This window comes from Somniosus microcephalus, chromosome 7 (genome assembly GCF_052327205.1).
Source record: "Somniosus microcephalus isolate GS21.2 chromosome 7, FLI_Smic_1.0, whole genome shotgun sequence".
Taxonomy (NCBI): domain Eukaryota; kingdom Metazoa; phylum Chordata; class Chondrichthyes; order Squaliformes; family Somniosidae; genus Somniosus; species Somniosus microcephalus.
The window spans coordinates 30,686,127-30,695,741 of NC_140993.1; the positions used below are offsets into that span (position 1 = coordinate 30,686,127).

Consider the following 9,615-nt stretch of genomic DNA (forward strand, 5'->3'; position numbering starts at 1 on the left):
CCAAACCGATCCAATAACCTTCTGTAATTGCAACCTAAAGTAATGAAGATACTTGATATCTGGTGGATAAAGGCTACTTGTCATCATGCTCCTGCTCCTCCTGTTGTTATTGCTCACCCACAATGGTATATGGTTCTTTCCATAACTATGTTGTGCAGCATTAATATTCTATCAATTCTCTCCAGGGTATATGGTAAAGTGACCTGTTGTCACCCTGGAATAAATGGACCCATGATACTGTATTCCCTCAAGATATAAGCACTCATAAGCAGCACACTGCCTGGGGAAGTAGTATATTATATCAGGCTAGTTGTCTCACATCCGATCTACAGAGCAGTGACTGATTTTGTTGTCCATTGGATTTGAAGCTTTACTTTGGAGGCCTACTATAATATATAGTTACAGCCCAATATATTAATACATTTATCTATATTAAAAATATTACATCGACATTCATTCCCTGTCTATGAAATCTATTTCCTGTTGTCACATTTTTGTCAACCTTATCCTATTAAAAATGCCTACGTTCACATTTATAACAGAAACTGCCCATGAAAACTTGTCACACTGTAATTACATTCTCCCACCCGTGGCAGCGCGACCGTGCCTCAGTTTAACACAATACTGCAGAGAAATTCTATTCTTCAACTAACTCTACCTCACTGCTTGTTGCATATTTTGCTATTTAACTATTAATAATCAAATATTATATGAAAACAAGGGCAGATTAATGACTTTAAAATGGGTGCTGAATTAAACCCATATTATCCTCCGACCTCAGAACCTCTCTGGCCACAGGGGATGTACCAGAGGACTGGAGAACAGCTAACGTAGTACCATTATTCAAGAAGGGTAGCAGGGATAAACCAGGGAATTACAGGCCAGTGAGCCTAACATCTGTGGTAGGGAAATTATTGGAAAAAATTCTGAGGGACAAAATTAGTCTCCACTTGGAGAGGCAAGGATTAATTGGGGATAGTCAGCATGGCTTTGTCAAGGGTAAATCATGTCTGACAAATCTGATTGAATTTTTCGAGGGGGTGACTAGGTGTGTGGATGAGGGAAATGCTGTGGATGTGGTTTACATGGACTTCAGTAAAGCTTTTGACAAAGTCCCGCATAGGAGACTGGTCAAGAAGGTAAGAGCCCATGGGATCCAGGGTGCCTTGGCGCGTTGGATCCTAAACTGGCTGAGTGGCAGGAGGCAGAGGGTGATGGTCGAAGGTTGCTTTTGTGACTGGAAGCCTGTGTCTAGTGGGGTACCTCAGGGATCGGTGCTGGGTCCCTTGCTGTTTGTGATCTACATAAATGATTTGGATGAGAATGTAAAAGGTATGATCAGTAAGTTCGCAGATGACACGAAAATTGGTGGGGTGGTAAATTGTGAGGAGGAAAGCCTCAGGCTACAGGAAGATATAAATGAATTGGTCAGATGGGCGGAAAAGTGGCAAATGGAATTTAACCCTGAAAAGTGCGAGGTGATGCATTTTGGACGGACAAATAAGGCAAGGGAGTACACAATGAGTGGTAGGACCCTAGGAAGTACAGAGGGTCAGAGGGACCTTGGTGTGCATGTACATAGATCCCTGAAGGCAGCGGAACAGGTAGATAAGGTGGTTAAAAAGGCATATGGGATACTTGCCTTCATTAGCCGAGGCATAGAATATAAGAGCAGGGAGGTTATGATGGAGCTGTACAAAACGCTGGTGAGGCCACAGCTAGAGTACTGTGTGCAGTTCTGGTCGCCTCACTATAGGAAGGATGTGATTGCTTTAGAGAGGGTGCAGAGAAGATTCACCAGGATGTTACCTGGGATGGAGCGCCTCAGCTATGAAGAAAGACTAAACAGGCTGGGGTTGTTTTCCTTGGAGCAAAGGAGGCTGAGGGGGGACCTGATTGAGGTGTACAAAATGATGAGGGGCATAGATAGGGTAGATAAAGAGGAACTTTTCCCCTTAGTAGGGGGGTCAATAACAAGGGGGCATAGATTCAAGGTAAGGGGCAGGAGATTTAGAGGGGATTTGAGGAGGAACTTTTTCACCCAGAGGGTGGTTGGAATATGGAACTCTCTGCCTGAAAGGGTGGTAGAGGCAGGAACCCTCACAACATTCAAGAAGCATTTGGATGAGCACTTGAAATGCCATTGCATACAAGGCTATGGACCAAATGCTGGAAAATGGGATTAGACTGGACAGGGATTGATGGACGGCGCAGACACGATGGGCCGAAGGGCCTCTTTCTGTGCTGTAAAACTCTATCTAACTTTAAGACTATGCTTGGTCTTGGGTATCCATGTGGAACACCACTGGGGGTGAATGACACAGCACAGAAGGCGGCCGTTCGGCCCATTGTGCCTGTGTTGACTCTCTGAAAGAGCGATCTAATTCGTCCCACTCCCCTGCTCTTTCCCCATAGCCCTGTCATTTTTTGTCCCTTCCAAGTATTTATCCAATTCTAAAATGCATATTATATACGCAAAGATCACCTACACATCAAGCAATCTACTGTATTTCTAAGAGTGCCCTGAATATTGTGTTATCTGGATACCAAGACACAAAGAAAGCATTAAGCCCTGAAAGATGGGAAGAGCCATGAAGCTGATCTTTATTGTCAAGAGGACTCAATTATGAGGAAACATTTATCTTTTCCCATCCCCTACATTTCCACGTACACTTCATATATAAATGGCGCAGAAAAGATATAATGTAAGGCACTTATGGCATGCCGTGAAGGTCCTTTTTAAAATGATAAAAGACGAATTTAGAACTGATGTCAGTGAGTTCTTATCACTTAGAATGGACATCAGGACAGGGTAATGATAAAAAAAAGTAAAACTTGCATTTATATCGCGTCTTTCACAACCACCGGATGTCCCAAAGCGCTTCACAGCCAATGAAGTACTCTTTGAAGTGTAGTTGCTGTTGTAATGTGGGTAACGTGGCAGCCAATTTGCGCAATGCAAGCTCCCACAAACAGCAATGTGATGATGACCAGATAATCTTGTTTTTTTTTTTGTGATGTTGATTGAGGGAAAAATATTGGTCAGGACACTGGGGATAACTCCCCTGCTCTTCTTCGACATAGTGCCATGGGATCTTTTACGTCCACCTGAGAGGGCAGACGGGACCTCGGTTTAACGTCTCATCCGAAAGATAAAAGACTTGCATTTACATAGCGCCTTTCACGACCACCAGACATCCCAAAGTGTTTTACAGTCAATGAAGTACTATTTTGAAGTGTATTTCTCTTGTATGCAAATGCAGGGAACAGCACCAACCGCTGTACATAGCCTTCTTTGATCTCACAAAGGCCTTCAACACTGTCAACCATGAGGGATTATGGAGTGTCCTCCTCAAATTTCGGCTGCCCTCAAACATTTGTCACCATCATCCGCCTGCTTCACGACGACATGCAAGCCGTGATCCTGATCAACGGTTCCACCACAGACCCAATCCACGTACGAACCGGGGTCAAGCAAGGCTGTGTCATCGCACCAACGCTCTTCTCGATCTTCCTTGCTGCAATGCTCCATCTCACCCTCAGTAAGCTCCCCGCTGGAATGTAGCTAATTTACAGAACAAACGGGAAACTGTTCAACCTCCGTCGCCTCCAGTCCAGATCCAAGGTCGTCCCATCCTCATGGTCTACAGAGCAGCAGTGATACCCGCCCTCCTGTATGCCTCAGAGACATGGACCATGTACAGCAGCACCTCAAAGCACTGGAGAGGTACCAACGCTGCCTCCGCAAGATCCTGCAAATTAATTGGCAGGATAGGTGCACCAACGTCAGTGTTCTCGCTCAGGCCAACATCCCCAGCGTCGAAGCTTTGACCATGCTCCATCAGCTCTGATGGACGGGTCACATCGTCCGCATGCCCGATACGAGACTCCCAAAACAAGCGCTCTACTCGGAGCTCCGACACGGCAACAGAGCCCCAGGTGGGCAGAGGAAACGCTTCAAGGACACCCTCAAAGCCTCCTTGGAAAAAGTGCAACATTCCCACTGACACCTGGGAATCCCTGGCCCAAGACCGCACAAAGTGGAGGAGAAGCATCCGGGAAGGCACCGAACACCTCGAGTCTCTTTGCCAGGAGCAACCGGAAGCCAAGCGCAGGCAGCGCAAGGAGCGTATGTCAACCCAAGCACCCCACCCACCCGCCCCTTCAACCACCGTCTGCCCCACCTGTGACAGAGACTGTAGGTCCCGCATTGGACTTATCAGTCACCTGAGAACTCATTTTTAATGTGGAAGCAAGTCATCCTCGGTTCCAAGGGACTGCCGAAGAAGATTTTGAAGTGTAGTCACTGTTGCGGCAGCTAATTTGCGCACAGGAAGCTGCCACAAACAGCAATGTGATAATGACCAGATTATCGATTTTAGTGATGTTGGTTGAGGAATAAACATCGGCCAGGGCAAAATGCATTTAAGGATACATTTGCATTACAACTGTAAATTGTATTGCAATGGACCCGAGAGACAAATGGAAGGTGCAATTGTGGGGGAAGAAAAGGTCCATAGGTCTGGTAGGTGAACGGACGATCTTTCCCCATCTGCATTGATCTTATTAAGAACGCAGAGAGAGCGAGGCCAGGAAACACACCAGGGCGCGAAGGTTCTCGGGAGTTGTAGTGCGTCAGCCGCTGCCGGACAGCAGCAGCCAATGGGGAAGAGGACTACAACCCCCAGAATGCCGCACGGCCGTGTCAGCCGCGGGGAGGCGAGGCCAGGCCAGCGTCCGCGAGCCCCTCCACTTCAGGTGCTGTGGCGGAAACCGTTGACAACCCCCAAAAAAAGCGACCAGCGCTCACCATAACAAGAGACGTGAAGGGATTCCCCGCCGCCGCTTGACTTGCTTACCATTTCTCAGCAGTCGCTATGTGTTCCAACGCCTCGTTTATCTTCTGAGCCATCCGTGCCTCCTAAATAAACCTCACACTTTTTTTCCCCCCCGTTTAAAAATGAAACGGACACGAAATCAACGGTCTCTCCGTACGAGGGCAGGCTGGTTTTTGTTTTGATTAAATGACCGGATTAAAAAAATCAAAATCCCTCGTCTTGACGACTAGACTTCCTCTCTGCCCGTCCCACTTCGCGATACGACGGCGTCTCGCAAGGTCCCTGCTGTTTGGACGCGCTACCGACGCAAACTAGATGGTCCGAAAAAATTAACGCCGGCCCATCGTCAGAGCGCGCGTCCGCTTCAGTTTCACAGGCGCGTTCGCCCCGTTGCCAGCTAAAAACGCGCAGGCGCGTTCGCTTCAGCTGGTCCTGTTAAAGTCGCGCGTGCGCACCTGGGTCCGCCTCCCCGTTGTCGCTCCGGCCGCGCGACGCTGGGTTTGCAGCCAACAATCTAGCGCAGTGCCCCCTCCTGCCCTGTCTGCTGAACTTGCAGATTGCAGCTTGGAATTGATTGCAATTTTGTTTTGGTGCAAGGTGTGGTGCTCCGGGTTTATCGTTGTTCCAGCAGTGCTTCACTACCAGCGAATGTCCATCAATTATTTACACAGCTAAATGAAATCCCATTTAGTTAATCATGCCCCTCATGTAAAAGACCAGGGAATGCGAGTTTCCTGCATTTAAGCCAGTTCTGATCCGGCTAGATTTACGCACAAAATATTAGGCGCTTAGTCAGTGCCCTAGAATTGCCTGTATTGCATCGATGCAGAAATTACACCAGTTCATTTCCCATGCTTACCAAAGGGAACTTACACCCATGTTTCCTGAGAATTTCATCAGCATACAGTGGAACATAAAAACCGGTGCAAAAACAAGTGGAAATTAGCAGACATAATCAGGAAAGTGCAATATATAGGCTATATCCCCCTTATTTAAGTCACGCTTTATCTTACTGATGTCATGAGAATTAAAGTTTGAAGCATCCAAACTTATCATTAATGCACATTAAGCACAGCATGTTCAAGGTGGTTCCCATGTGCACCATTGAAGAGGCTGGTACACCTTCTCCCTGTCAGTGTACCAGCCTCCAAAGAGCCGCCAGGTCTCCGTGATGTGAAAGTGGCAGAGATTTTCTGTTGTGTCCGTCAGTAGTAAGACACAGACTGCAGGAGAACGGTACAACAGGTGTTTACTCAACGTGGCTCACTCTGGAACTGACTGTACAGATTTCTACTCTGCTATATACAGGTGTGGTCACTGCCGGTACTACAGTATACATGAGCTGTAAAAAGTAGTTCCCCCCTTAAAGGTATATACATTACAATTCCTCCCCTTTTAGATTAACAGTACCATAACACTCATTTAACAATTAAATATCAAACTAATTACAATTAACACTTTTAATATACAACGTTAGCTGAAAATAGTCCATTTATATATTCAGTCTTTGGGGAGGCTTCCTGATCCTTTCTGGATAGCACCTTTCCCGAGTGTCTCGCTCTTGGTGCGGAGGCGATTCTGGCACCCTGTCGTCGGTTGGGTCATCAGCTTCCGATGCTACTGTTTCTGGGGTAGATGCGACCTGTACGTCGGTTTCCTCACCAGGTACGTATGGGCGCGGCATGGGGTTGACTTGTTCCTGTGACTCTAGGACCTGGTCAGCATGGCGTCTCACGATGTTCTCCCCAACGTCCACTGTGTACATTAGTGGGCCCTGCCGTGTGCATATCGTTCCTGGCTGCCATTTTTCTGTTCGGTAGTCGCGGGCCAAGATTGGTTGCCCTACATTGAAGCTCCTTGTTGGCTTCTCATGGATGTGCTGGAATTGCTTACTCTCAACATCTCTTCGTACATTTGGTCTGAGCAAATCCAGGTGAGATCTTAACCTTTGGTTAAAGAACATCATGGCCGGGGTCTGGTTGGTGACTGCATGTGTCGCATTCCGGTAGGCAAACAGGAAATTGTCCACCTTATGCTGCAGCGGAATGTTGTCATTGTACATAGCCTTTATTGCCTTCTTAAAGGTTTGTACGAACCTCTCAGCCAATCCATTTGTGGCTGGACGATACGGGGCGGATGTGTAATGCCTTACCCCATTCTTCTGCATAAACCTCCGGAACTCTTCGGACACAAACTGTGGTCCGTTATCGGAGCAAATCTGTTCTGGCAAGCCGTTCCTGGCAAAAATGGTCCGTAGGACTGCAATAGTTCTCTCCGTGGTGGTGGAGGACATTTTGATGACCTCAGGCCATTTCGAGTGCGCATCCACGGCTATTAAAAACAGTGAGTCCATGAATGGACCAGCAAAATCAATATGCACCCGTTGCCATGGAGATGAGGGCCACTCCCATGGGTGTAGAGGGGCATGTGGTGGTGCATTTTGGACTTTCTGGCATCCTGAGCAGCTCTTGGTCAGGTCCTCGATTTGTTTATCGATTCCCGGCCACCACACATAAGCCCTGGCAAGGCATTTCATTTTTACCCCTCCCAGATGACCCTCATGAAGCTCATTGAGAACTCTATCCCTTAACTTGGGTGGAATTACCACTCGGGATCCACACATCAAGGTTCCCCGGCACACTGACAGCTGTTCTCTTCTTGTCGAGAATGCTGGCAACAGTGAGTCGCCATGTGCTGGCCATCCCTTCACCGTCAAATCATATACCCGAGACAGTGTCGGGTCATTTCGGGTCTCCTTTTCTATACGAGCATTAGTTACCGGTAGGTATTCAACTATAGTCGAATGAAATATTTCGACAGCATCCACTGCTGGTGCTTCCTCCGCAGTAGGCAGTGGCAGGCGTGATAGCCCATCAGCATTTCCATGCTGTTTCGTGCCCTTATATTCAATCTCATAGTGGTGCACCCCTAGAAAGAGTGACCATCTTTGTAGTCGTTGCGCAGTCATCACCGGAACGCCCTTCTTCGGATTAAAAATGGAGACAAGAGGCTGGTGGTCAGTCAGCAAGGTGAATTTCTGCCCGTGCAGATAGTGATTGAGCTTTTTCACTCCCCACACTAGGCTGAGGGCCTCCCTGTCAATCTGGGCGTAGTTACGCTCGGCTGAGGTTAGTGATCGTGACGCAAAGGCTATTGGCCTCTCTGAGCCATCCGAGAATTTGTGCGACAGCACCGCTCCAATGCCGTAGGGTGACGCATCACACGCCAACCGAATTGGTAGTGCTGGGTTGAAATGGGCCAATACCTCTTTCGATGTGATTAGTGTTTTGCTCTTCTGGAAAGCTCATTTACATTCATCACTCCACTTCCATGGCACTCCAGTTTGCAGTAGGGTGTTCAGTGGGTGTAGTATTGTAGACAAATTTGGCAAGAACTTATGGTAGTAGTTTACCAGCCCGAGGAACGACCTCAGTTGTGACACATTTTCCGGTGCTGGAGCCTTGACTACTGCCTCAATCTTTTCTGGGGACTTATGTAACCCCTCTTTATCGATAACGTGGCCACAATACGAGATCTGTTTTTTTAAAAACTCGTATTTGGGGCGGTTAGCTCGGAGCCCATATTCCTTCAATCTAGTGAGCACCTGCTCCAGGTTGGCGAGGTGATCACTGTCATTTTCGTCCGTGACCAGGATGTCGTCCAAATAACACTGGGTCCCTGGGATCCCTTGCAGGACTTGTTCCATTGCCCTTTGCCAAATAGCCGGAGCTGATGCTACCCCGAATACCAACCGGTTGTATTGGTAGAGACCTTTATGGGTGTTGATTGTGAGGTATTTTTTTGATGCTTCTTCTACCTCCATTTGCAGATACGCCTGGGCCAAATCAATCTTAGTGAAGCGTTTCCCTCCAGATAGCGAGGCAAAAATATCTTCAATCCGTGGAAGTGGATATTGCACGGTGTGAAGGACTAGGTTCACTGTTACCTTAAAGTCCCCACAGATGCGAACCTTCCTTGATTCCCCAGGCGTGCTGCTCAATGACTTTTTCATCACAGGGACGATGGGTGTAGCCCACTCACTCCAGTCTACCTTGGACAGTACTTCTGAATGTTCCAAACTCTCCAGCTCTGCTTCGACGGCTGGGCGGATCGCATAAGGTACCGGTCTGGCCGTAAGAAATTTTGGGCTTGCGTTTTCTTCGATTTTAATTGATGCTGTCATGCCTTTTAGTGTTCTGAGTCCTTGCTGGAACACTTCTTGCGCGTCGGTTAAGATCTTTGACAGTCGCCCAGGAGTGACGTTGTCATCCTTTTTGGCAGCCACAGTCAGTTCTTGTATGGAATGCCAATCCAGCTGTATTTTCCGGATCCATTTACGTCCCAGTAATGGTGGTCCTCCATCTTGTAATACATACAGGTCTAGTTTTGGTGTTTCCTTACCTTTATATATAACGTTCACCCTTATTTTTCCTTTGGGGTAGACTTTTTGCCCCGTGTACGTCTTCAAAATAATATTTGTGTCTCTCAAGGGTATGTGTGAGAATAGCCGCTCATAGTCCCGTCGGTTTATGACTGTTAGGGCTGATCTTGTGTCCAATTCCATTTTTACCTGGACTCCTGCTATCCTGAGAGTGACCCAAATGGTTTGGTCATCCTCCGTTTTGATCACATTATGTAGTTTCAGACAACTCAGCTCCCTGTTTTCGGAGTCGGTATCACTCTTTTGTTCGTCTGAGCTGTTCTCCGTCACCTTATGTACCTTCTTGTACTTTTCTTTTGGAGATTTCTTATTGCTGGTTTTCTTTCCCGACCTGCA

At 47.4% G+C, this 9,615-nt stretch overlaps 1 protein-coding gene across 1 annotated transcript in view; it reads right to left on the reverse strand.

Annotated features, from left to right (window-relative positions):
- The window catches only part of napgb (N-ethylmaleimide-sensitive factor attachment protein, gamma b), a 52,784-nt gene extending 47,495 nt beyond the window's left edge, over positions 1-5,289 (reverse strand). The window contains exon 1 of the mRNA XM_085992355.1: positions 4,860-5,289. Coding sequence (XP_085848481.1) covers positions 4,860-4,912 — 53 coding nt within the window. The 5' untranslated portion in view covers positions 4,913-5,289. The remainder of the gene's footprint in view (positions 1-4,859) is intronic.
- Between the last annotated feature and the right edge of the window lie 4,326 nt (positions 5,290-9,615).